The sequence below is a fragment of the Acartia tonsa genome, chromosome 14 (assembly GCF_053477335.1).
Source record: "Acartia tonsa isolate MP-2025a chromosome 14, ASM5347733v1, whole genome shotgun sequence".
Lineage (NCBI taxonomy): Eukaryota > Metazoa > Arthropoda > Copepoda > Calanoida > Acartiidae > Acartia > Acartia tonsa.
The window spans coordinates 29,801,038-29,828,910 of NC_137273.1; the positions used below are offsets into that span (position 1 = coordinate 29,801,038).

The 27,873-nt window shown below is 33.0% G+C and overlaps 3 protein-coding genes across 4 annotated transcripts in view; 1 reads left to right on the forward strand and 2 right to left on the reverse strand.

The window, feature by feature from the left end:
* Window positions 1-27,873, forward strand: part of LOC145305519 (acid sphingomyelinase-like phosphodiesterase 3b) — a 97,015-nt gene that overhangs the window by 22,069 nt on the left and 47,073 nt on the right. For both annotated transcript variants that reach the window (XM_080147147.1, XM_080147148.1), the window contains exons 5-8: window positions 1,969-2,031; window positions 5,841-5,921; window positions 8,556-8,642; window positions 9,347-9,408. In XM_080147147.1, the coding sequence (XP_080003273.1) occupies window positions 1,969-2,031; window positions 5,841-5,921; window positions 8,556-8,642; window positions 9,347-9,408 (293 nt within the window). The remainder of the gene's footprint in view (window positions 1-1,968; window positions 2,032-5,840; window positions 5,922-8,555; window positions 8,643-9,346; window positions 9,409-27,873) is intronic.
* On the reverse strand, window positions 13,418-15,982 carry LOC145305944 (uncharacterized). Its single transcript, XM_080147841.1, has 4 exons — window positions 15,863-15,982; window positions 15,250-15,736; window positions 14,473-15,024; window positions 13,418-14,376 (listed from the first exon to the last, which is right to left on the reverse strand). The coding sequence occupies exons 2-4, from the start codon at window positions 15,419-15,421 to the stop codon at window positions 13,754-13,756; spliced, it is 1,347 nt and encodes a 448-aa protein (XP_080003967.1). The 5' UTR covers window positions 15,422-15,736; window positions 15,863-15,982; the 3' UTR covers window positions 13,418-13,753.
* On the reverse strand, window positions 17,375-21,169 carry LOC145306316 (uncharacterized). Its single transcript, XM_080148398.1, has 7 exons — window positions 20,989-21,169; window positions 20,641-20,656; window positions 19,932-20,045; window positions 18,956-19,350; window positions 18,649-18,734; window positions 18,174-18,379; window positions 17,375-17,630 (listed from the first exon to the last, which is right to left on the reverse strand). The coding sequence occupies exons 1-7, from the start codon at window positions 21,167-21,169 to the stop codon at window positions 17,375-17,377; spliced, it is 1,254 nt and encodes a 417-aa protein (XP_080004524.1).

The following is a 27,873-nucleotide window of genomic DNA, read 5'->3' on the forward strand; positions in this document are numbered from 1 at the left end:
TGTTAGAATTATCCTATCAATTTCAAACTCTTCATGATGATTCCTATGACAGTTAGGTATAATTTAGAAAGCAACTCTATCATTGTTAACAGAAAGTCAGTACGTCCATTTAAAACATGCTTTGTGTGTTTTTTGGCTGCTATTGAAGAAAGACAACTGAAATTTTAAGTGAAAAGGTCTTTTAAGAGGTGTTTTAATGTATTTTTTTTACAGTGGCTTTTGATGGATTATTTTAGGTTAGGTTAGGTGATTGCCCTGCAGGGTTAGGAAAATGGCCCTGCATGGATAGAGCCCCCCCCCCGCAGTGGCTAGAAATAGGATAAAATCTACTGTGAAAATACCAAGAAACGTCCCTTAAGAGGCATTGTCATGAAAGGGACTATACCCAAGATATATGTGCATCTACTTAACGACTTCCAAAATTTGAGGGTGCCCTCAAGTAATCACCCCTTCCCCCCCCCTGCATCTACTCTATACATTATTTTGTCTGTCTGACTGTCGGTCATGCTTAAAAAACCTTATTGTTGGAGAAATGTTATTTTCACGACTGCTTTTTTAGATAGCCAGCTGTAAGTATTAGTCAAGATACCTTATATTTATACAGATCTGCTCCATATATTTATTGTCTGTCTGTCTGACAGATATACTTAAAAGGACAATTTAGTTTTAAAAGAAAAAAATTTAAAAAATGTTGGTGGTTTTTTTTCTAAGCGCGTGAGGGTGCAGGTACCCTATCCTAAAATAGTTAAAAACCTTCCCATGACCTATGACCTATGTCCCTGCAAAGGAGAAGCATATTAGTTAGGAAGATCCTTCCATATAAATAGACACACACACACAAACATTCTTTTACTTTGATATAAGGATTAGCATTTTGTTACTGTATCCTATTACTAGCGGCTACGCCTTAGAGGCCTCTTGGGGCACTTGAGGAGGAAACAAACAAACAAAGAGACAGACAAACAGACATCCTGTTACTTTATTATATCCTATTATATAAATTAGTAAGCTAAGCTTTTTTTGACTGTAGCAACGGATCTTGTTAACCGCTGAACCTAAAGGGTTCTTCTTTACAGTGAAGCTTATTATAGGTATAGAGAAGTTTATAATTATTTAGGAAGAGGGCTCTCCACTCTCCAAAAAAAATAACACCTAGAAAAAAAGTACCATCTCTGCAATTTTACTTGTTTGTTTTAAAACTTAAATTGAAAATTGGAAGAATGAACTTTCCCCCTTACCACCCTAAAAGCTTCTAGTGATGTTACTGCTAGTGATAATATATTATAGTTTATATCAACATAATATGCGGATTTTAAGAAAAATTTAATCAAATATGCGGACTTTTTTCAACCTTTTTTTGACAACATTTATTAGACATATTAGAATTATACTATTGATTTCAAATTTTGCACGGAAGTATGTCCTTTTACTGTATGCTATATTTACGCAATTTTGCAACAAATTTATGTGCAATTTCATTTAGACTTCAAAATTAATATTCTGCTTATTAAGTTCTGACACTCTAGCTATTGTGCGTTTGTTCTACCTTCTGATTTTTGTGCTTCGTTTTTATGGATGTTGTCATCCTTGTCTAGAAAATACAAATTAATTAATCTATGGTAGAAAGTACAGAGAGTATAAATTATTTCCTACATTTTCTTTATCAATTATCAATTATCAATCACCTCTATTATCCATCTCTTTTTTAGGGGTTACCTTTCCCACCTCCCCTCTAATCCCTCGTTTTTAGTTACGTCACTAAGATAATTTCTAAGACACTAATACCGGGTTCATTTTTCAAACTGTTTATGCTGATTCCTGTAACAATATTGTATACAATTAGCAACTCTATATGTCATTACCTTTAGATTGTATATTTAAAGCACGTTTTAATAATGTGTTACGAAAAAATTTGCACAATCCAAGAGTCTAATTTTAAAGAATGATTCTTCATTTTATTATTTTTAGGTCTGCAACCAAATTTATGAAGCGAGTACGTGGTGAAGATATTGATTTCATTCTTTGGACTGGGTATGTATCTATCTACCTTTTTAGTAGCGAAGCTACTCTATGATTAGGGTCGGTCCGTCCGTCCTTCCGAGAAGGATAGCTCTTTTTGTTAATCTAGACATGTTAGAATTGTCCTATCGATTTCAAACTTGCATGGTGGTTCCTCTAGTAATTAGGTAGGATTTAGAAAGCTTTGCAACTCTATAATCATCACAAGAATGTCCGTACGTCTATTTTAAACATGTTGATTTTTAACAAGTCATAAGATTATTCGATTGATCTGATTTTTGGCATACTGATTCCTAGGACAACAGGGTACAACTTTATAAGCGGAGCATCTCTTTAATCAAGTCCTAAAAATGTAAGTATGTCATTAAACATCTGATTTTTGATATGTTGATTCCTGGGACAACAAAGTATAATGTTATAAGCGAAGCAACTCTATAATCAAGTCCTAAAAATGTAAGTTTGCCCATAAACATTATCCTGTATCAAGCAGTTTTTCAACAAATTTACTGACAATTTTGCTTTGACTCTAATACATTTATATTCTGATTATTCAGTTCTGACACTTTATAAATGTTAATGTTCGTTTGTCCTACCATTTCATCGCTTTTATGTATGTTGTCATCCTTGTTATTTATATAATTATTGATTAATCCACTTATCTTTACATACAATTTTATATGCATCAATTTATCTATACAACTATCCAGTGTGGCGTGTAAAGCGATTCATTATGGGTGTGTCAAACCATGAAGTGGTAGACAGGCCTTCCCAATTTTAATTGAAGGGGGGTGTGGACACCTTCCTACTGCATCTATCAATCTATCATCTGATTTAATTATTTATCCATCCATCTTACTATATCCATCTATCTAAATGTTTATCTGTACATCGTTCTATATTCATTAATTTATCTATTTATCTAACTACAAATATACTACATGGGTTTAATTTAAAATATTGAAAAATTTAATTTTGAAAGATGACATATAATGTATATTGTGTAATGTGTATATAATATTTATATAAATACGTTGTAAAAGTTTTCTAATTGTTGTCAAACTTCTAAACTTATATTTCCCTCAGTACAATTAAACAAGGATGACAAAATTCATAATAGCGAAATTTTGCAAATAATAAAGTCATACAAACGTACATATTACCCTTATAAAAAAGTAATGTTCGTCTGTCTGTGTGTTCTGAAGGATCTCCCTAACCGCTAAACCGATATAGTTCTTCTTAAATGTTTTAATATCTATTTTCAGTTAGTAGTTGTTACGACCTTGGTTGCCTCTAGAGGCATTTGAGTTGAAGGAGGTGGGATGGGAGAGTTAACCCCCCCCCCCTATTTTAGTTTAAAAAGAAAATATAAAATTAGTTTGGAGTCATTTTTCTATGAGTGATTATTCTTAAGAAAGTGGTTGCACCCTCCCCCACAACATTTATGAACCTTCCTTCCATGAGAATCCAAACTAAAGGAGAACCAAATCGGATCATCAATTAGCAGGATACGCTGGTACACAAAGACAGATTTACATATACAGATCCTGTTACTTTTATATAAGGATTATTATTTGTTTGGTACATATGGATACAACAACCTTGTTTTTTTTAAACTTAAAAAACTTATATAATCCTTGTCGCAAAAAAATAAAAAATAAAAGTGCAAAGAAGAAAAAGACGTTTATATAAAAATAGAAATGGAATATTTAGCAACTATAACTAATTAAAGAAAAGAGGTAGGATGACTGTATATTCTTTTTGTCTGTTTATAACGAAAGATCTCGTTAACTTCTGTAAAGATATTTTTCTTCTTAAAAGTATTCCCTAATTATGGTAGTCATATTTACCCCGTTCAGTTAATTAACTGCCAATTAACAAAGATTTAAAAAGTACCCAATTTTTTTAAGCTAACGAGTAACATAACGTTTTTATCAAACTTTGTGTAAAATTATTATTTATAGTCCAAAGTCTCCTTCCACCCTGTAAGGCACTGTCATAGGGTAGATTACGGATAATTCAACAAACAAACGGGCGTAAAACCTTATTCATGAAGTTGCTAAGCTACAAAAAAAATGGTTGTTCCATCGAAAAAACAGAATTAGGGTTGCAATTTTTATCTTTGTGTGCGTTCCATAGTCCTTTCTGTCTAAGTAGTGTGACAAAATATTAACTCAATTTTATATATTAATTATGTCAACAAATACCTCTTTTTATAAAAAAGCATATTGTTTACATAAACCCGTGAAATTATATATGAAATTGATGAAAATTCAACAATTATGATAAAGAATAACAGCTGGAATACTTTGGCCTTAAAACTGAACATCTGCTTGATTGGCTTTTACAGCTATACAGTTTGAAGTTTTTAGAACCAGTCTCTTGTTTTTACAATGATGTTAACTTGAAACAGCAAAAATGTAATGTCTCTCGTAAAAAAAACTTCTGAGGTCAGTAGGCAAGTATGATAACATCTGAAAGTGCATTTAGTATTACTCTATTTATCTATAATACAAAGTATAACGATGTCTGTCTGTCTGTTTGTTTGTTTGCACCGAAGGATCACGCTAACCACTGAACCGATCGGGTTCTCCTTTACAGGGTAGCTTCTCATAGGTCCTGTAAAGGTTTATAACTATTTTCTTGGGGGGTGGGACACCCCCAACCCCCCAAATATATGAAAAATACCCCCTCCCCCTAAAACTTTTTTATTTTATATTTTTCTTTTAAATCTAAAATACGAAAAATTAGGTTGATTAAACCTCTTGGGGCAAAGCCCCTAGAGGCAAGGGGAGAACCGCTATATCAATAACAGCCGTAAGTAATAGTTGTAGCGGCTGACATGTTATCAACATGGCGTTATGCAATCGACATTATGACTCTGACTGATGGAGTTAGGGGGCGCTGGGTTATTTATTACACTAGTCCCTAAAGTTTGCTTAATACTTTTGGAAAATTTTAATAAATTTTTATTGGTTGGTTCATTAAGATTAGTGTCCAAACGTTTTAACCACTAATTGTAATCTTTAGAAAGGGTAATTATGTGTACCATCATTGGGAACGTATTGTTGTCGTTAACCTTGAGTTCCTTTCTATGTGTATGGTCACATGACTAATGTAATATTTTACACCTCTTCAGACTAACTGGCAACAATATTTTTGTTGTTTCCTATGACCAAATTTTACAAGAATTAAATGGTTAAATGTTGAAAATTGGAAGGATTAGATTAAACTATCTATCTATATGTCTATCTATCTATCTATCTATCTCTATCTATTTATCTATCTATCTATCTATCTATCTATCTATCTATCTATCTATCTATCTATCTATCTATCTATCTATCTATCTATCTATCTATCTATCTATCTATCTATCTATCTATCTATCTATCTATCTATCTATCTATCTATCTATCTATCTATCTATCTATCTATCTATCTATCTATCTATCTATCTATCTCTATCTATTTATCTATCTATCTATCTATCTATCTATCTATCTATCTATCTATCTATCTATCTATCTATCTATCTATCTATCTATCTATCTATCTATCTATCTATCTATCTATCTATCTATCTATCTATCTATCTATCTATCTATCTATCTATCTATCTATCTATCTATCTATCTATCTATCTATCTATCTATCTATATATCTATCTATCTATCTATCTATCTATCTATCTATATCTATCTATTTATCTATCTATCTATCCCAGGGACTCAGGACCGAATGACAACAAACTAAGGTCTATATCTGAGGCTAAGGAGAATATGGCACTTCTAACTAACTATATATCTATCTATCTATGCCAGGGACTCAGGACCGAATGACAACAAACTAAGGTCTATATCTGAGGCTAAAGAGAATATGGCACTTCTAACTGGATTATTGAGGTAAACATTTCTAAAACAAAGACATAAACAGCGCAACAATTATAAAGTTTCACATAAAAGTAACAGGATGTCTTTGTGTCTGCCTGTCTGTTTGTATGTATTGAAGGATCACTCTAACCACTGAACCGATATCGTTCTCCTTTACAATGTAGCTTTTCGTTGATTCTGGAAAGGTTTAAAACTACTTTGGGGGAGGGAATCACCACCATCCCAAGAGATCTTGCCCTCTAGAAAAAATGACCCCTGTCCAACAAAAAATTTTGTGTTACATGATACACTAAGTATTTGGGGTAAAAAATGTAAGCAAATCATAAAAGCAAAAAATAAAATAAGTAAAGAAGTTCCAATTAAAACACTAAAAATATTAGTAGAAATATACTCAATATAAATTCAGACTTCTATCTGTCACAGCAACAGAGATATTATTTTTTTAAATGGCTGTGTCACAAGTTTGTTCTGTTCGATGGAAGGATGGAATAATTTTTTTTAGAAGTTATGCTAATAATACAATTTTCAATAATATGATTTCGCATATCCTAGATTTAGATAAATAAAGAAGACTTATAATCGGGTCATAATTGAATTTCAGAAAATCAAAGATCGAATATCTAAGAAAAGATTATCCTATATTAGAATAATCCTGGTTCGTATTTTCATGAAGTCAATGACTATTTTTAATAAAAGTCGAATTAAGAAATCCTTATAATAAGGTAACAGGATGTGTGTTTTTGTCTGTCTGTACCGAATGATCTTGCTAACCGCTGAACCGATCGGGTTCTCCTTAACAGGGTAGCTTCTAATAGGTCCCGGGAAGGTTTAAACTATTTTGGGGGAGGGTACCAGCACCCTCCCAAGATAAATCGCCCCTAGAAAAAATCCCCCCCCCAAAAAAAAATTTAGTTTTTACTTTTTCTTTTAAAATCTAAAATAATAGAGTGGGTTATCAAATTCGACTCTAACCACCTCAAGTACCCCTATGGAATGAATATATAGTATAGAAATTGTGAGAAATTCGCTAATAAAATGTTTCTCCGAGCTGGCTACCCCCTTAACCCTCCACCCTTATGACTTTACCCATTTCCCGCCTCTGACCATAGATGCATGCATTGACCAATATCTGGGGCCTAAATTAGCAACGTTAACTGACGACAAAAATTCCCCTATTCACGTATTCTATATGAGACAGCGCAAAATGGCACCAAAAATGACGGCATACGATAAAATAACCAATGAGAGGCGAGTATATATTTTTCCATTGGTCAATTACATTGTATACTGGCCTCTCATTGGAGAACTTTATTGTATATTTATAACGTCATTTTTGGCGCCATTTTTCGCTGTCTCATTTTTTCTGGGTAAGCGAGTATCTCTAACTAAATATATCCACATATTTTTTATCTATTATTGAACGTAATCGTTCTTGCGAAATTTATCCCCTTTTATAAGTGCTGGATCTTTAAATCATTTTAGTGGTGAGCCAGATCGGGGTGAGCCAACTTTCCACCAATAAGAGCACAGCATTTTATGGCTCACAGCTAAAATGATTTAAAGATCCAGCTCTGGAGAAAATTCGATATTTATCTTATTCATGATTATTGGATGAACGTTCAATCCATGCAAATTATTAATGATTCTGCTAGTATCACATAATCAGGGCGGGAGGAGACAATGGGCTATTTATTACACTAGTCCTCAAGGTTTTATTGAAAATTTATTCGTTGCTTGATTAAATTCTGTGTTAAAAATTTCAACCACTTATTGTAATCTGCTGAAGGGGTAATTTTGTGAATTATCATTAGGGATGTACATGAGTTTGTCGGCTATTGTCTTATACCTTTAGATCACTGTCACAGGGAAGGAGGGGACATTGGACTGTAAATTACATGTTTTATAAACACATAATCATATTCATTAATTGTTGGCTTATTATCATTGGGGAAGTAGATTCGTTTATCTTCCATTGTCTCATCCCTAAATTATACTAACATGCAGGGATAAGGGATATGACAATAGATTTAAAATCTATCTCAATTATAAATACTAAACAAATACATTTGTATATAAAAACGTTATTGGTTGAAAATGTTTGATCATCATTACATTGACCAATTTAAAATTGATTCAACTTTGATCCTCAAAGTTTTTAAGTTAACCAATTCCATAACGCTTTTTTTAACATTTGGGAGGCAGAATCATGTACAGTTCAATGGCCAATATTTTTCTAGCTAATATGCAAGAACATTGATATTTGGCCAAAAGAGGGTTAAAAATAAAATTATCACTTAGATTAGAACCATACTGAAAACTTATGTATCGTATTTTTTTTGTGCTAATAAAACGGGAAATAAACCGACAATTTTCATTTTACTATACACGGAAAGCTGTCTATAATACGATGATTAAATATTCCAGTATGATTTTGTTACCGATTTCAAGACGTCATAAATGATGGTAGGTTAGTTTACATATATCTTAATACAGGTTTATTTTCCTAAAGTTACCAATTCCCAATTACACTTTAAGAAGCTGTTTTTTGGTGTTAAATTGAACTTGTACTTAAAATTGCGTACATTTTTAGTCTAATGGGCGTCTGTAATCGTTTTACACACCAACTCATCAGTCTTTGCTTTTTAGGGAAGAGTTTCCTTACTCTACAGTTTATCCAGTGTTGGGGGATACTGACTTTATGATAGATACCTCGGACTATAAACAGATATATAGGTAGGTTAGATAGATAGATAGATATATAGATAGATAGATATATAGATAGATATATAGATAGATAGACATACATATATATATATATATATAGATAAATAGATATAGTCCACATAGAATGAACAAAAGTTTATTAGTAAAACATCATGTTTCATGCATTAAGCAATCTTCAGTTACAATTTAATACTGAAAATAATATAAGCATTAATAGAATTTTTCAATTAAATTTAGAGGATTTTTTTGAAATTACAAATAGACATAATTTTTAAAAAACTATCTTGAAACGGCAGTATCAGGTATCATTAGCAGCCAGGTGTTTAATCAGAAGGTACTTGTCTCTGTGTCTGCACTTGCTGTTGATCTCAGACCTCTTGTTGAGCATGGTGACGTCATTGTAGATAAATAGATAGATATATAAATTGATAGATAGGTATAAAGATAGATAGATAGATAGATAGATAGATAGATTATAGATAGATTGATAGATGCATAAGTTGATAGATATCTAAAAAGGTTGTTGGCCAGAATGCTGTTTTGATCGATGAGAAAATTGATAAAAGTATAGATTGATGAGTTGATTTATAGATAGATAGATATATTATTTTATAGATAGATAGATTGATAGATAGATTGATAGATAGATAGTTTAATTGATAGATATGTTATAGAGAATAATTGCATCTTATAATTAACTAATCTCATTTCAGATTTGTCGGTGATTTATGGAATACATGGCTCCCCCCTGCGGCTATAGCTACCCTTGTTCAAGGTATTTATCTATCTATGTCTGTCTGTTTATCTATCCATCTATTTATCTATCAATATATCTATCTATTTATGGAATACATGGCTCCCCTACGCGGCTTTAGCTAATTTTGTTCAAGGTATCTATCAATATATGTCTGTCTGTTTATCTAGCTATCTATTTATCTATAAGTTTAATGTTTATCTCTCTATTTATGGAATACATGGCTTCCCCACGCGGTTATAGCTACCCTTGTTCAAGGTATCTATCTATATATGTCTGTCTGTTTATCTATCTATCTATATATCTATAAGTTTATCTATCTATTTATGGAATACATGGCTTCCCCCTGCGACTATAGCTACTCTTGTTTTGTGGTTAGAGAGATTTTTCGTGACAAACAGACCAACATCCTTTTACAAATTTACAAATTTAAAAACTTTATAAATGACCTAGTTGTATCTTCCTATCGCTACCTTCATCTTTCTTTTAATCTTTATTTCAAAACTTTTTACTTTGTGCTTAAAAATCTGTGTCATATAAGGCATTAATTTATCCCTTATAGTTGTGACTACGCTCCTAGAGGTCTCTAGGGGCACATGAGGGAATTGGGTAGGAGGTTAAGTCAATCCACTTACTATTTTAGTTTTAAAAGAAAAGAAAAAAAATGTTTTGGAGGGTTGGGGTAATCTTTTTCAAATTCTCTTGGGAGAGTTGAGGTACCCTCTCTTAAAGTAGCCATAAATATTTTCCTGACCAATAACAAGCTTCACTGTAAACAAGAACCATTTCGATATAGCTGTTTGTGAGATTCCAAGCAACAGATACAGACGCAAACACGAAGACATCCTGTTACTGTAAGGATAGATTTTTGTTTGGCTTTGCTTAAAAGGAATGTGATTTCGGCAAATGGGGAAGTGAAGTTACTCCATAATTCATGTCTGTACGTCTGTCGGACATAAACACACATACTTACACCTTCTACAGGGTCATTCAAGAGAAACGATTTTTTTAAAAACTTAATTATGCATAGAAAATAAAACAATTATGTAAAATGCTTTTTATATTTGGAAAACCTATTATGGGAAATTTATGTTTCAAATATTTAAAAATGATTATTTCATCAAGTTATGCCCTAAAAACCGGTTTTTCCAAAGGCCTTTTTTTAGAAGATTTATGGATTTAAAGGGTGTGCATAAAATACACACATTTTTAAAATTCAAATTGCTTGGCTTGTGTTAATAGTAGAAAAATGTTGCGCATATCGTTAGAATCGTCATAAGCTCTAATTTTTGAAAATATAAGACCCGTTTTTGTGCTATTTATAGTTTAGGAGCTACGTTGAAAAATTTGAGAAAAAGGTTGAAAAGTTTAAAGATATTGGAACATTTTACCTCGTAGCTCCTATACTATGCGTAGCACAGGAATGGTTTTTATGTATTAAAAAAACAGAGCTTATGACGATTCTAACGATATGCATAACATTTTTCTACTATTAACACAAGCTGTGCAATTTGAATTTCAAAAAGGTGCACATTTTTTTACAACCGTTAAATCAATAAATCTTCGAAAAAAAGGCATAGGACATAATTTGTTGAAATAATCATTTTCAAATATTTGAAACATAAATGTCCCATAATAGGTTTTCCAAATATATAAAGAATTTTACATAATTGTTTTATTTTCTATGCATAATTAAATTTTTTAAAAAATCATTTCTCTTGAATGACCCTGTATAATGGTACACATACACACTCAGACACACATAGTTAATATATTACTAGCGGTTAGGGTCAGAAAAATTGCTTTAAACCATCCCAATGCTTATATCTGAAAATAAAAAAAGCCTATAACCATCACAGGACCTTTATGAAGCTTACATAAATTAGAGGTTGAGTAGTTATTGATATCTTGAGCTTCTTACAAAAACCTTACTACTTTATATAATAGGACTCCATGTGATTAAATTATTGCTGAATTGCAGTTAACTGTTCTTTTCTCTCAGATTTATACGGTATAGCACTAACCGATATAATTGAGGTTCTACAAAAGCTTCTATTGGACTTGAAAGCAATGATGTGTCTACTAGATATTTTAAATATTAACTATTCTAAACCCTAAACGTATCGTATTTCGAGTAAATTTGGAAGGGAATTTAGACATATGAAAATATTGAAATTGGGGAATATTTATATACGTGTGCAAGAATTCTATTTCAAAAATAGGATATTAATTCCCCTCTCCCTTCGTTCAAAAATACATCCCTATTTCTATTTTTCTAAATATTCAAATTTCTTAATATTTATATACGAAGTACTTGGTAAATAAATAGAAGATTTTGAAAAATAATAAATTTTTACGTTTTATATTTCTATTTCGAAATAAATCACGCAATCTTAAATTAAGTATGTTCGTTAAACAATTCCGAAATAAAATTTACTAGATATATTAGACTTTTGGGTTCTTTCTATGAAATTAATGTGATGACATAATTTCCTTACTCCAAAAAGTCTACCTGTTAAGAATACGACATTTTAGACGTCTTACTTTTTTCATTGCTTTTTTTACAGGGTAAAATAAAAATTCTTCCTAATATTAAAAAAGGATAATTTTGCATTACGTAAAAAAAGTATATAACGATAATGAAATATATTAAAGTTAACTTATAATAGTTTGTAATTGTATTTGTAACAATATATTTATAGATTCCCTGTTATTTGATATCATCCGTTTCCGGTGTATGCTGTTATATCAGGGATAAATATATACACAAAAATTCCTCCAACAAATTTTTATTATTTACCGTGGTCAAAACATATTAAAAAATCTTATTTTAAAAAATGTAAATATAACGAAATAAATTATATTGAAGTTTCTAATTACCCATGTACATTTCTACCTCGTGCACCTCGTGCACACACACACAGTTCTTCAGTCCTTATTTGAATTTCAGAGTGTATTGACACGTCATACTACGCGTTAGTTAGATACAAAGAAAAGTGAAAAATAATAAAAAATTTAATATTCAATGTGAAAACTTCAAATGGAATTATATTAATACAATAAAATAAAGTGATAAATATTATTTGCATAGTTATAAAAAAAAGAAGAAAGAAACAAAGTCTTAGTCAAGTGTCAACACAAGAAGATCTAATTCTGTACTGTCGTCCGAAAAAAATTATTGTAGTCTATTGTTTTGAGTGAATGTCATAAGAGTACATACACGTCAAAATAATAGGCTATGTTTTCTATTTCGGAAGGCAGTACACATAATCATTTACTGTATATTAAGGTAAGGATTTTGTAATAATTTGTAAATATAAAGTGATAAGTCTGTTCGTTATAACTTAATTATTCTTATTTTGCCTTTTGGTAATTTCAATTTTAAACGCACAGATTTTATACTGTGAATAATTCGGCAAGCTCCATACTTTGTTTTTAATTATGTTTATTTTTTTATATCGTTCCAAAATTACAAAGTATCGGGTGTGTTTTATCGATAAGTCTTACCTAAAAATATTGAATCCCTGTGTTCGAAAAGAATTTCCGTGCATTTTTTTACGTCGTTCAGAACGGCTCGGCTCCACATTAGTTAAAAGTGAGTTTTTACAGTAATAATATGATTTAACGGTCTATTTCCTTAAATTAAACTTAAAAACCATATGTTACCAAATATACACACATCCGCAGCCGTATTTCTAGATTCGGCTCCGCGTTTTTTTGCGTTGAAACTCGGTTTTAAATGTACGCTCATATTAAACCTGATTATCAAGCTGTTTTTAAACAAATTTACTTACAATTTTGCTTAGACTCTTATATATTCGCATTCTGATAATTCAGTTCTGACATTAATGTCCGTATTTTTTTTACATTTTAACAACAAATTTTTATGTGACCTAATTATCCGATTGGTCTGATTTTTGGTTTACTGATGTTTGAATGTACAATAATGTAAGCGAAGCGGCAAGTACGCATTTTTATTTTTTTCCATCACCCTTTAATTGAAATTCAAATTTATTTTTGGATATTTAGTATTTACTTTCATTTGATGTCCAACTTATTTACTCTAGAACCTCGAGCAAGAGACCATCCACGCATAAAGACACAAGACAAGTATGATTTGAGTAATGTTTTTGGCTTCGCTACTTATTGATTATTCATCCTTGTTAAATTAAATAACAATACTGCAAAAAAAAAATATATCAATAAACAGTTTTTTGGGTTTTATTACAACATTTATTTTATAATGGTAATGATACAGATATTTAAAAAACACAAAATTATTTCATTAAATTATTTGTTTTACTTTACTTCTACTTTATTTCTTTCCAACATAATTAATATGATAAACATATTTACAAAAATTATTTCACTTTTCCAGTTCCTTGGTTGCTGTCTTCTTGGTAACTTTTACCTGCCTATCCCAAAATGCTTGGGACTTCTTGGGGACTAGCTTGTTCATCTTCAAGAACATGATGGCGTGGATGGTTTCTTTCTCTAGGTTATACCGCCTCGATGAGTAAACTAATTTGAGGTGTGAGAAAATTCTCTCACACCTCGCATTAGAAACAGGTAAGTTGTTGAAGTTGGTCATCAAACTGACAAGTCCAGGTGGATAACATATCTTCTCTGCAACATGTTCATACCTGGCAGTAAGCATCCTGTGGGTTGCGGTCATTGCTCCTTGTTTGTACAGTTTCTGGCGTTCTTCAACATCGAAATCCTTGGACTTAGATTTTTTGACTTTCGCAATTTCCTCCTTTATCTTAGCGACTTCACGTTGGTAACCGTATGTCAAGGCATGCAACTTGGATTCTTCTATGTTATTCCAATCCTTCAGCCCAGCTTTCAGGTGTTTCTTCATGACGTCCAGGGGATCCTTCTGTTTGTCACGTTGTTCTTTCTTTTTCTTCTTGGCTGCTGCTTGAGCCTGAATTTGTTTGAACTCTTGTTGTTTGTTCCAAAACATCTTTTGGATGGGTGTCATCATGCCTGTAATACATAAATATAATTAATAAAAATGATAATTGAATTATTTAACTAATGTTATTATTATTATCTATTTTAATTAATATTGTATATCTTTACCTGTGGGAGGTGCAGTTTCTGGAGATTCGTACTCGTCAGCTTCGGAATCCTCATTGTCGGCATCCGCATTAGCTCTACGCAGGTCGGCCTCTTCATCTGCCTTTTCTTCAGGACTTAGGTTGGCTCTCAGTGAGATTCGGTGTAGCCGTTCACCCAACAACCTACAATTTTTGGGTGCTTGTTGTAAAATTGTTTTTGCTTCATCCTGTGTCACCGTAAAGCTTTGTGTGCCACTCGCAATCATTTCCAAATGACTGCGTGACAGGGGGTGTAGGTAGAGACAGACTTGCCATCCTGCATTAGTACGGACAATCTTGTTAACTCTCAGGTGAAGGAACTTGAATACACGTCTAGCGAATAAGTTGCCAGGCATACTTGTCCGTAGGGTAAAGAACACCGTATCCAGCATGGTGAACATCTGGACGATTGTGGCCTCATGGGCTTGTGCAGGAATTGTCAGCATGGTATCCACACACTCCAACACTTCCAGGACTTCTCTGAGGGCAAGAACCTGGTCAGGTGTTGGCCACAGATTGTCAAACTTCTTGTTGACTAAAATAAAAATTAAAAATTAAAAATTAATTCTATTGATATATACAGTTCTAATTTTTAATTAAGGGAACGAGAGAAGAAATAATTTATTTAGTTTAAATTTTAATAAACTTCTATTTGTTACCTTTCTCTTTTGTTTAATTAAGGGACAGAGAGAAATTTAAATTGGTAATTTTGTTAGTTTTAAATTGTTGTTTAAATTATAATTAACTTTTTTGGGTTTACCTTTCTGATCCTGCACGGATTTTTTCACCTTCTGAAGTAGTTGTTTGTTGTCAAACAACTCTAAGAACCGCTTTATCATGTTCATTCTGGAGCTCCATCTCGTCTCCACGTATCTGGTAAGCATACGTTGTCCACTCTCTACCAAAATGCGACGCAGCTTCTTGTTATTCATAATTTTACTGACCAGCTTTGCCAGGTTAATTATGGTTCTGTTGTACCCCTTCCCTTTCTAAAAAAATATAATATTTGTTAATTTTCACGTTTTTGTATAATTTATTATTTAACTTTTTAAGTTACTGTATAAGTTATTTAGTTGGTTCTATTAATCATTTAATTAATTTACTTACAACTTTGGCAGCCTGCTTCAACGCCAACTCCACTTGGTGGTTGAGGCAAACACCTCCCACTATAAGTCCACATTTCTGCTCATCACATTTCATTGTTTTTTGGATGTTCTCTTCTATTAGTTTCCCGAAATTTGTGATTGCTGAAAAGAAATAATTTAATAAATTAATATAATTTAGTTAAATGCATTTCGTGAAACTACCCCTGTAAATCATTAAATGTAATTCATTGAATTTTTTGGGAATGAATTTAATTTAACTTTACTTACCCTCTCTTTGTTGTGGATCTTTGATGGCGATGGACCTGTAGAAAATCGCACTTGATATGCCGCCATCGCCGCCATCGCCTTGTCTTGTTCCTGCCAGGGTTTCTTCATCTCCATCCTGACCCTCACCTTCGGCTTCTACAACACCATCCTCAACCTCATCTAAATCTTCTATAAACATATCCAACGGGATTTCATCTTCACTATCAGCCTCAGGTGTGTCTTCCTTATCACTATCATCATCATCATCACTGACTCCCTCATGGTTCATGAAACTTGTATACTCTGTGGGGGTTTTCCCGTGCTCTTCATTGAGTATCTTGACGGACTAAAGAATGAAAAATAAATTAATGATTTACTTTCTAATGGTATTGTTTTATAATATTAATTCTCGTATTCATTCAAATATTCATCTAAAAAAACTGGTTTTATCTTACAATTGTACATTTTACATCCGCGGAAAGCCATTTAAAATACGATGCGAGAAAAAACTATTAAATAGTTATGATTTTATAATTATAATTTATAATTTTTCATTACCTTTACACAGTTGGCAGCCGAGTCGGATGTGGAGCTGAGAAGTTGATAATGCTCAAGCCCAAACCTTTTCAACAGTTCTTCGAAATATTCGTAGATGCTGCGGCCGGAAGCATCGGGTTTAGGCATCTAAACATAAGTAATTAATCAAATTATCATTTAGGTATTTGTGGTCATTCTAAATTTCTAAGAATTAATTTTAAACTTATACCTGTTCACAGGCGAGCAACAATTCTTTGGGACCGTCTGCATCGGTATAGTTTGCAGTTACTGAAAAATTAGTAATTCTTTTATATTATTCATTCATAATAGTTTACTTTACTTTATTTAATTCAGGTTATGTAGCTGCTGCAGTTGTAATTGCATTAATAAATAATAATAGTTTATTTATTTTATTTAGGTTACCTGCAATGAAGTCGGTGTGGTGAACATTGCCGAAGTCGAAGGAAAGGTGCAAACCTGCGGAAACAAAGATAATATTGATTATTTAAAATAATTAAATATTAACATTTTTTCCGCAGGTGTGCACCTTTCCTTCGATTTCGGCAATGTACACACCCGCGGAAGTGAAGATAATTTAAATTAATTATTTGTTATTTCTTTCAGATTTTGAAATTATTTAGTAATGTTTTAGTTTATAAATTATAATACTTAATAGTTAATAGTTATTAATACCTTTATTTTCTAAAATCTTCTTGAAGGATTCCATGTAATACTTGTGCTGCCCCTGCAGCCAGTTATGAAGCTGTTTGCTGGTGGGTGCATCCTGCTTCTTGCCTTTCTCAAGTAAACCGACCTGCTTGGCGATGATATGGTCAAAGGCATTGGCATCCGTATCCTTAAAGCGAATTTTTTAAAGTTAGTATGTTTTTCAACCTATTTTTAAAAAATACACTATTCTAACTGACATGAAGATATATTTCGATTTTAGCAATCATTTTCAATTAATTTTGTTTAAAAAAATATAGGTATGACACATTAGATAACAGCAAATATGATCAAAAATATTAAACATACATTTACCTTAAAGCGAAGGAAACTTTCATTATTAACCAGTTTTCCTGTTATGTGGCGCAGCGCTTCTAGGGCAGTGACGTATATTTTGACTTCATGGATAACTTCAGCATCTGCCTGGGCCTGTTGAAACTTCCTCTGAAAGCTGGCCAGGTTCACTCCCTTCCTATACTCTCGGTAAACATCTCTGTGGTCAATGATCCAGTGACGGCTAAACCTCCTAAACAGGTAAGCAATTAATATTATTTTTTTTAGCAAAGCTACTCTATAATTCACCTTGTCTGTCAGTATATATTTTTAATCAATGTTTATGAATACTTAATACCAGTGTTCTGGAGCCGGGAGCAGCAACATTTTTTGTGGAGCCGGATCCGGAGCCGTATTTTTTGTTAAAAACGGCTCCGGCTCCGGACTAGGTAAAAATGATTTTTTAAAGTAATATTATAATTTGGCAACGGTCTATTTCCATATAATAAACTGAAAAACTATTGTTACTTAACAAATAGACACACATCCTTCTACTTTTATATAGCTTTAATCAAATAAAAGCAAAATATTTTATATTATTTATCTTATTTTATCAAATTCAATAATGGAAAAAAATTGATATATTAATTTTAAGGTAGGAGCCGGAGCTGGAGCCGGAGCCGGGAGCCGTATTTCCAAATACGGCTCCCCGGAGCCGGAGCCGCATCAAAATTATACGGCTCCGGCACGTTGCGTTAATACATCATGTTATTTTATGTCAACTTAATATTATTACCTAAGAAGGTTAGTTTCTTGCAGTATAAATCTCTCTAATGGTTTTCCCTCTTTGGGGTATTCTTTCACGTGGTATGTGCCATCCCAGGTATGGAAGTTACAGTATTTGCACCCCCGCCCCCACGGGGTCTTATTCTGACCCTTTCCAGGGTAGTTGGGGATCATGTAAGCATGATCTTCAAGCACTTTAACCAAGTAGACATAAACCTGAAGTAATTTTAATTTTATTAAACATTTTATTTAATAATCTCACACCTGTAACTCTTTTTTTAGTTGTGTTCCTTTCTTGACTTTTAGTTTTGCTTTCAAAAAGTGTCACTTTTGCCCCCCCCCCCCCTCTACATTTTATTATTATTTTTAGTATTTATGTTTGTACCTTATCACCATTACTATATGTTATCCTCTTCCCATCAAGAATTGCCCCCCCCCCCCCCCCCTCTACATTTTATTATTATTTTTAGTATTTATGTTTGTACCTTATCACCATTACTATATGTTATCCTCTTCCCATCAAGGCGGTCATAGAGCGAGTGTGTGTCCCCTTGTACTGTACCCACGCAGTCTAGGTAATCAATAGAACAGTTAATTTAATATATTATAGGTAAAGTAAAACAAACTAGTATTCTAGAAATTTATGTATTTACGGTTGAGATTGTATGGTTATTAATTATAAATATAATATAATGTATTTTATTTAAGTACAGACAAATAGACATCCTGTCAATTAAATTTTTAATGTTACTACCTATGTTATTGATATTAATTATACTAATTTAAGCTTACCTTTGATGAACATATGTTCCGTACTGTCACTGTTCATCTTGGGTTTATTCTTGGATCCTTTTGTACGGCCACCTCTCCCTTTTGGCTTTTCTCCAGCTGGGGATGACTGTGCTGAAGAAGGTGTGTCTCCAGCTGGTGTTGTAGGTGTGGCTGCGGCTTTAGGTTTGGCTGCGGCTTTAGGTGTGGCTGTTGTACTTGTACGGCCACCTCTCCCTTTTGGCTTTTCTCCAGCTGGGGATGACTGTGCTGAAGAAGGTGTGTCTCCAGCTGCGGCTTTAGGTGTGGCTGTTGTACTTGTAGGTGATGGAGACGGCGGCGGCGTTACGTTGAGTGGGCGCATTGGTGATGTATCTGGTGTTGTTTGTGAAGCTGGTTGTGGGCTTGCTGGTTTTGACCTTAAAATAATTAATTAATATTATTTTTCCCTTGCCCTCTGGACAAAATATAAAAATTATTTGGCTACTTGTTTTTTTTACCTCGATTGGGGAGAAGGTTTGGGGGGTGAAGTTGGATTTTCAGGTTCTGGGCTGTCAGGTTTTGACCTTAAAAAAATAGCCTATTATTTTAATTATTAATTAATATTATTTTTCCCTTGCCCTCTGGACAAAATATAAAAATTATTTGGCTACTTGTTTTTTTTACCTCGATTGGGGAGAAGGTTTGGGGGGTGAAGTTGGATTTTCAGGTTCTGGGCTGTCAGGTTTTGACCTTAAAAAAATAGCCTATTATTTTAATTATTAATTAATATTATTTTTCCCTTGCCCTCTGGACAAAATATAAAAATTATTTGGCTACTTGTTTTTTTTACCTCGATTGGGGAGAAGGTTTGGGGGGTGAAGTTGGATTTTCAGGTTCTGGGCTGTCAGGTTTTGACCTTAAAAAAATAGCCTATTATTTTAATTATTAATTAATATTATTTTTCCCTTGCCCTCTGGACAAAATAAAAAAAAATTATTTGGCTACTTGTTTTTTTTACCTCGATTGGGGAGAAGACTCTGTTCTTCTTTTCTTGACCCTTGGAGGTGAACACAACTTTGTTATTATTCGCTTCCGTTGTGGATCAGCTATTTTTGAAGTGACTGGAGTGCAACTGAAATTAAATAAATAAATAAATTTTCAATTTCTCTGGTTCTTTTTAGAACCCACCAAATTTACCAAATTTGGGATTATATTCTAAAAAAAAATGGCCTCTCTTGGTGTGTAGAGCACCGAGAGTTGCTGAACATGGAAGGAATGCGCCCCGGAGGATGGATGGAGGACCCAACCTAACCTGACCAAAAGTAAGTAAGGATATTTTTTTAACATTTACCTACCCTAAGATAAAAAGTTACTGTAAAAATACAAAGGAACCCACTACTTTTCATAATCCCATTTATTATAATTTTATTAGGGGTATGCATTTGAGCTTAATAGTAAATAAAAAGTAAAAATACGACGAAACCCACTAATTTTATAAGGGGTAGTTTCACGAAATGCATTTGAGCTTAATAAATAAAAAGTTACTGTAAAAATCCCATTTCTATACTTTTTTTAGCATGGGTAGATGCACTTCGTGAAACTACCCCTTTTAGTTTTTTTATAACATTATTAAATATAAAATGAAAATATTATTATTACCTAATGTTATCACTGGGGGTTATTTTTTTTGTGGGGGTCCCCAACCCCTCCTTCTCCTCCAACATTACCGACCCTGGAGTGCAACTGAAAATTAAATAAATAAATAACATTTACCTACCCTAAGATAAAAAGTTACTGTAAAAATACAAAGGAACCCACTACTTTTCATAATCCCATTTATTATAATTTTATTAGGGGTATGCATTTGAGCTTAATAGTAAATAAAAAGTAAAAATACGACGAAACCCACTAATTTTATAAGGGGTAGTTTCACGAAATGCATTTGAGCTTAATAAATAAACTTCGTGAAACTACCCCTTTTAGTTTTTTTATAACATTATTAAATATAAAATGAAAATATTATTATTACCTAATGTTATCACTGGGGGTTATTTTTTTGGGGGGGGACCCCAAACCCTCCTTTTCCTCCAACATATCAAGGTCAACCTCATCCAAAATATCGGGTATGCTTGCATCGGGGATCGTCTTACGTTCACGCAAACTACGAGTACGCGTAACTGAAGAGTCAGGCATAGCTTGGACAACCTCACTGTCATCATCGTCACCTATAACTTTATTAGAGTCAGGCTCAGCCATTCTCTAACGATGTTGTAACTGAACTAAAACTAAAAAAAAAGATTAATTTAATTATGACTTTATGACTTTAAGCCTAAGGTGGTGAGAATGGCCAGGTTACCGCTTACATTGGATGATTGGGGGAAGAAAAGGGTTAACAACTTAACAGTAACTCCACCCATAATTTTATTTTTTGGAATAGTAAGGGATAAAATAAACACACATAAAAGAAAGTGTGGGGGGGGGGGTATAACTATAATCCGTATCCAATTACTACGAAGTACGAGGGAAATCATGGGATGTGTTGGAAAATATTTATATGACATGTAAGACTAAGAATTCTCCTAATTTCCCCTTGAGGAGGGGGGAGGATTTGATGCTTAATCTGCAGAAGGGGTAATTTAACACTTAATTTACCCTCCGTAAAAGATTAAAGATTAAAAGATTAAAGATTATTTGAAACCTGCCCCACCCCCCTTTTTCAACACTTCTTATTTGAATATAATTATATGTAATCTTTTTTTCTCCACCCATCATAACGTAATGGTTAGGAGGAGGGGGGGGGGGGGGGAACCAACAAGATTTAATTTGGATTTAATACGATGAAATTTTAGTAAATAAATTAGCCGTTAGAGGCTGGATATTTCAAATTGTTTTTCAATTTATACTTAAGTTTCATCATTCATTGGTAAGAAAAGTTAAAAATTATATTTCAAGTTTTAGAAACCTATTTTTAAGAAAAGTTACATTTGAGATGAATAGAATTAAAAAAGTATTCGGTAATGTAGACAAACAAAATTGCTTCATAGTTACATATTGGAAGTTACATAACATTCAAGGATTACCATTGACATTGTCAGCTTTGATGTCACTTTATGAAGGCTTTTTGGCCAATTATAGAATAGATTGATGATAATGATATGATGAATATCTGTATCATTTCATATCTTTTAAAAACAAAGTTTTATACCAACGTTTTCTTTTTGGTTTGCTCAACAATTTTGGGGAATTTTGGGACTTGGTTGCTTCATTAAGTTGAGTGTAAAAACGTTTCAACTATTAATTGTTATTTACAAAAGGGGTAATTTTGTGCATCATCATTGGGAGTGTACATCAATTTATCGGCCATTATAATATAAGGTTATAATTTATAAAGGTGTCATATATATAAACCTTTCTTAAAAGTTAAAAAAAAAACTCTCTCCCGTCACCCAGCATTAGTGGAAAATTTTTATAAAGGAAAATTTAAATAAATAAAGGGATTATTCATTGTATTTTTTTTTGGGGGGGGGGGGGGTTATATTCAAAATCAAGTTCAACCCTTTCTTTTCATATATTCTATGTATAATAAAGGTGTCATATATATATTATGGAAAATTTTTATAAAGGAAAATTTAAATAAATAAAGGGATTATTCTTTGTATTTTTTTTTTTGGGGGGGGGGTTATATTCAAATTCAAGTTCAAGTTCAACCCTTTCTTTTCATATAGCAACCCTTCTTAAATAGGGGAGGGGGGGGAGACTAGTGTAAAATAAACAGCCCATTGCCCTTCCCTTTATTTTGGGGGGGGGGGGACTATAAAGGTGTTAACTGTTACTTACATGTAAAACCCTTTTCCCCCACCCATATATGTTTGGATATTGACCTCTAGGCTCTAAATGCGGATGCCACTTATTTTAAAGGGTATGTAAAGATAAAATTTTTTCATGCTATTAGACTATTAGTATTAACAAATTAAAAATCTTAACATTTTCTAAATAATAAATATCGAAGATTGATTTTACGGCATTAGGTTGGTTTATTCGAAGATTGATTTTACGGCATTAGGTTGGTTTATAAAGATAATTTACATTTTACAAATTTGTAATTTAAAGTTAAATTGTAGGTTGGCGACGAACGAGAGATGGGCCAGCCAACTTCAAGTTACTTGGATACTAAGGGGAGAAGAAACGGCGGCGCAACCGCCGAAAACTGCCGAGAAAAGGCAAAATAAATTTCAGCGGCTTATCGGAAGGTAATGAGGAAATTACATTTTTGCATACAACCCCTTTATTTTAATGGCTTTCTCTACCTTTTGACCGCCTTTCTCTTTGTTTTAATGCGTAATTAGTTTTTATATACGCATAAAATAAACTTATAAAGTTAATTATTTTTTAATATTTGATTTTGCAGTGTTTTTATACGTATATTGTGAACGTTTTGATGAAATTGAATTGAAATTGAAATTAATTATATCTGCATTTGCATTATGAAAAATAAAATACTAATTATTAAATTATTATTTCAGTATAAATATCCGAACGAATAATGAAATCTAGAGTACCCAGCAGCACGAAACGAAGGAGCCAGCGAATACTTGAACGACGTCAACGACTTGACCCAGGTATAATATATATTGAATTCTATTTATTTTTAGTTATTTATTTATTATGATGTAGTTACGTACGATTTAGAAAGCGAAGCAACTCTATAATCATTACCAGAATGTCCGTAAATCCATAACCATAACCATAAACAATTATAAACATGACATTATACAAGTGTTAATGTCCGTTTGTCCTACCTTTTCAGAGCTTCGCTTTTATGGATGTTGTCATCCTTGTTTTTATAGTTATAACTTATTCCACCAAGTGTAATATAATGAATAAATAATCCTTATATTAAAGGATCTCGCTAACCGATGAACCGATCGGGTTCTCCTTTTTACCTTTTTAAAAGCGAAGCTTTTCTATAATTATGGTCGGTCCGTCCGATTTAGAAAGCGTAGCAACTCTATAATCATTACCAGAATGTCCGTACGTCCATTTTAAACATGTTGATTTTTCGTCCGAGATAGTTAGCTTTTATTCGTTAATTTAGGCATGTTAGAATTGTCCTATCGATTTCAAACTTTGCATGATGTAGTTACGTACGATTTAGAAAGCGAAGCAACTCTATAAGCATTACCAGAATGTCCGTACGTCCCTTTTAAACATGTTGATTTTTCTACTTTTATAACAACAAAATTTTATGTGATCTAATTATCCGTTTGATCTGGTTTTTGGTATATTGATTCCTTGGACAACAAAGAATAATATTATAAGCGAAGCAACTCTATAATTAAGTCCTAGAAATGTAAGTATGACCATAAACATTATCCTGTATGAAGCAGTTTTCCAACAAATTTACTTAAAATTTTGCTTCGACTCTATACATTTATAATTTATTAAGGTGTCGCTGTTCCTCTTCCTGTTCCTGTTGAGGCCCCCCTCTGAGATGATCCGGTTGTGGCTGCTATTGCACCCCAGCCTGATGACCAGCGTCGAGTTCGACGACAACGACGCCGTAATGCTGCAAGACAATTAGGTAGGTATTATATATAATACGTTTGTCCAGTAACCTAATCTAAGCTGGATCTTTAATTAAAATGTATTTTTTTTTGGCTTTTATGGAACTAATTGTAATCTACAGAAGGGAAAATCACTGGGGATGTACATCGATCTATCGACCACCCTCCTGAGAGATTTTAATTTTAATTTTGATTTAATTTATTAAGGTCATGCTCAACAGGTTTACCAGATGGGGAACCATAATAATGTTGGTGTTGCTCCGGGCCCGGCTCCCCATCAAGCACCACAGCCCCCGCAACAACAGCCGGAACCCCCACAACAACCAGACGCCATTCCAAACCCCCCCCAAGAGCCCCCCCAAGAGCCCCCCCAAGAGCCCCCCCAACAGCCCCCCCCACAGCAAGAACCTCGTGAGCGTCGTGAGCGTGTCGTACCGGCTATTTTTAATTTAACCATAGGTGCGCACGCAACAGTCAATATCAACAATAATCAATTTGAATTCTATTTAAATTAATATTTATAATTTTGTAATATTATTTCATAATAGAATTCAAATTGATTATTGTTAATTTTGCAATATTATTTCAATTTGTATATACTATTTAACTATTTTTCTATTTTGTGGTGTTATCCCCCCCCCCCCCCCCCCCCCGACTAAATGACTGGATTAGGTTAGGCTTTTCTCAAATTTATACCCCCCCCCCCCCCCGACTAAATGACTGGATTAGGTTAGGCTAGGTTAGGTTATATGGCTAGGGGGCCGAGCGCCCGCGGTTATTTTTATTGGTGGGGGGGGGGATAAAAATTGTAAAAATCTATTTTGTATTTTCAAATTTTGTATATACTATTTTTGATATATTTATACTTTATTTACTAAATTTGCAGATTTTTTAAAGGGGTAGTTTCACGAAATGCATTTAAACTTAATTTAGTGAACCGCATATTTTATCCTGGTTAAATGGTTAAACTACATTTATATGGCATATATTTGAAAAAATTTCAATTTTCTACCACATAGTTTTTAAAATGTCAAGACTTGAAAATCGTCTTTTTAAATTGCATATATCACAAAAAAGACAATTTTAAGGTCTTGATATTTTAAAAACTACGTGGTAGAAAATTGAATTCATTTCAAATATATGCCATATAAATGTAGTTTACCCATTTAACCAGGATAAAATATGCGGTTCACTAAATTAAGTTCAAATGCATTTCGTGAAACTACCCCTTTTCTTTAGTTTTAATATTTTCATTTAATTTTTTTTTCAATTTCATTGTTTCATTTTTTAGTAGCAAATCTACTTTATATTTCTAAATGTAAATATGTCTGTCTGTCTGTCTGTTTTTTTTTCGTTTTTCAATTTCATTGTTTCATTTTCATTTTGTATTTCATTCATTTCATTTCATATTCATATTCGTGATAAAAATAAATGTGATAAGAAACTCGAAATAATACACTTTTTTATTCATTCTTATGGTCGGTCCGTCCGATTTAGAAAGCGTAGCAACTCTATAATCATTACCAGAATGTCCGTACGTCCATTTTAAACATGTTGATTTTTCGTCCGAGATAGTTAGCTTTTATTCGTTAACGATGCAAGAAATAGCTATTGATAATTTTAAATACGTGGAACGCTTACCTAACCTACCTAAGTTTTATCAAATAACTATATCAAACGTCTCTCTTCCTTCCTTGGATACAAACGGCTGCGCCCCTAGCATTTAGAGGCTCTATATTCGAACCTACCTACCTACCTACCTAAGTATATCAAATAACTATATCAAACGTCTCTCGAGTCTCTTCCTTGGATACAAACGGCTGCGCCCCTAGCATTTAGAGGCTCTATATTCGAAGGGATATGAAAGGGCAGAAAAATAGCCTAAAACCATCTAAGGACCTATACGAAGCTGTACTGTAAAGGAGAACCATATAGGTTCAGTGGTTAGCGAGATCCTTAGCTACAGACAAACAGAGCTTACTTCTTTATAAGTTTACTAGCGGCCTCTAGTGGCACTTTAAATGTTTTTGTTTGTTAAAGTTAATACTATAGCTATTGATAATTTTAAATTTATGTCTTCAATTCAAAGTTAAAATAAGTACACAAATAAAACCATCTAAGGACCTATACGAAGCTGTACTGTAAAGGAGAACCATATAGGTTCAGTGGTTACCGAGATCCTTAGCTACAGACAAACAGAGCTTACTTCTTTATAAGTTTACTAGCGGCTACGCCCCTAGAGGCCTCTAGTGGCACTTTAAATGTTTTTGTTTGTTAAAGTTAATACTATAGCTATTGATAATTTTAAATTTATGTCTTCAATTCAAAGTTAAAATAAGTACACAAATAAAACCATCTAAGGACCTATACGAAGCTGTACTGTAAAGGAGAACCATATAGGTTCAGTGGTTAGCGAGATCCTTAGCTACAGACAAACAGAGCTTACTTCTTCAATTATAATTCAAATTATAGAGCAGCATCGCAATTACAAATTAAATTAAATAAAAATAAGAAAATTATTTTTCATAGTTTTATTATTATAGCATATATATGTCAAGTTATGTTATTTATGTGGAATCTAACTAAATATTCACAGGAATGCGATCTCAACTCAACGCAACATCAATGATCAATCGATAATGATCACTGACTCATCAGAGTCATCACCTTCACCTTCGCTCGCGCCACCTTCGTGTTCCAGAACTTCCAGGATGGCGTCAATATCTCCATCATCGGAAGATGGATTTACATCGCCGGAGATATCGGGATATTCGTCTTCATCTGATGATAGATCTACTGTTCCATCTAAACATATCGCACGGTCATAGACAGCTAACGCCTGGATAACGTCGTCACGGTAACCGTTGCATTTTGCTTCCATTTGCTGCAGAACAAGTTCATTTTGTTCGCGTGTACGCTGAGAAGATGGAAGGGCTTGGTGAAGGAATTGGTATATACCAATTCCTTCACTAAATAGTCTGATCGCCTGCATATTCCGAACACTCTGAAACCCCGACCTGTAAAGCAGGTTAGATATATCTTTAAAAGATCTGTGAAGGACCTGATAATGGGCGTACCATCCAGGCATCAGGTCGGGGTATAAACTTGGTTCTGGATCTGTACAGGTAAGTGTACGGGGGAAGTAAGGAACCAAGTCATCCATCGCTACCGGCTTGCGCCTGCGCCCAACTGTGACTCTCTGTCCTTGTTCCGCCATAATAACGATAGCAAAAATAAAACAAATGTTCAAATGTTGTCACTTCAAAGGTCTGTAAGCAAATGAAATTTCAAGGAATCATTAATTACCCCCTACAAATTTTTCTTTGTTGTTGGTTTCCAAGAAATTATTAAGATTTATAATATTCTAGATATCTTCAAATATAAAGTGTTGGGAAT

Excerpts from the sequence above, each read along its gene's own strand:
- LOC145305944 (XM_080147841.1), bottom strand. The coding sequence starts at position 15,421 with ATGAATAACAAGAAGCTGCGTCGCATTTTGGTAGAGAGTGGACAACGT. Across the intron at positions 15,025-15,249 it reads ATCCGTGCAGGATCAGAAAG|TCAACAAGAAGTTTGACAAT; the intron begins GTAAACCCAAAA and ends TTTTTATTTTAG. Across the intron at positions 14,377-14,472 it reads AGAAACTGCACCTCCCACAG|GCATGATGACACCCATCCAA; the intron begins GTAAAGATATAC and ends TATGTATTACAG.
- LOC145306316 (XM_080148398.1), bottom strand. The coding sequence starts at position 21,169 with ATGGCTGAGCCTGACTCTAATAAAGTTATAGGTGACGATGATGACAGT. Across the intron at positions 19,351-19,931 it reads GAGTCTTCTCCCCAATCGAG|GTCAAAACCAGCAAGCCCAC; the intron begins GTAAAAAAAACA and ends AATTATTTTAAG. Across the intron at positions 17,631-18,173 it reads CAAGAAACTAACCTTCTTAG|GAGGTTTAGCCGTCACTGGA; the intron begins GTAATAATATTA and ends TTACCTGTTTAG.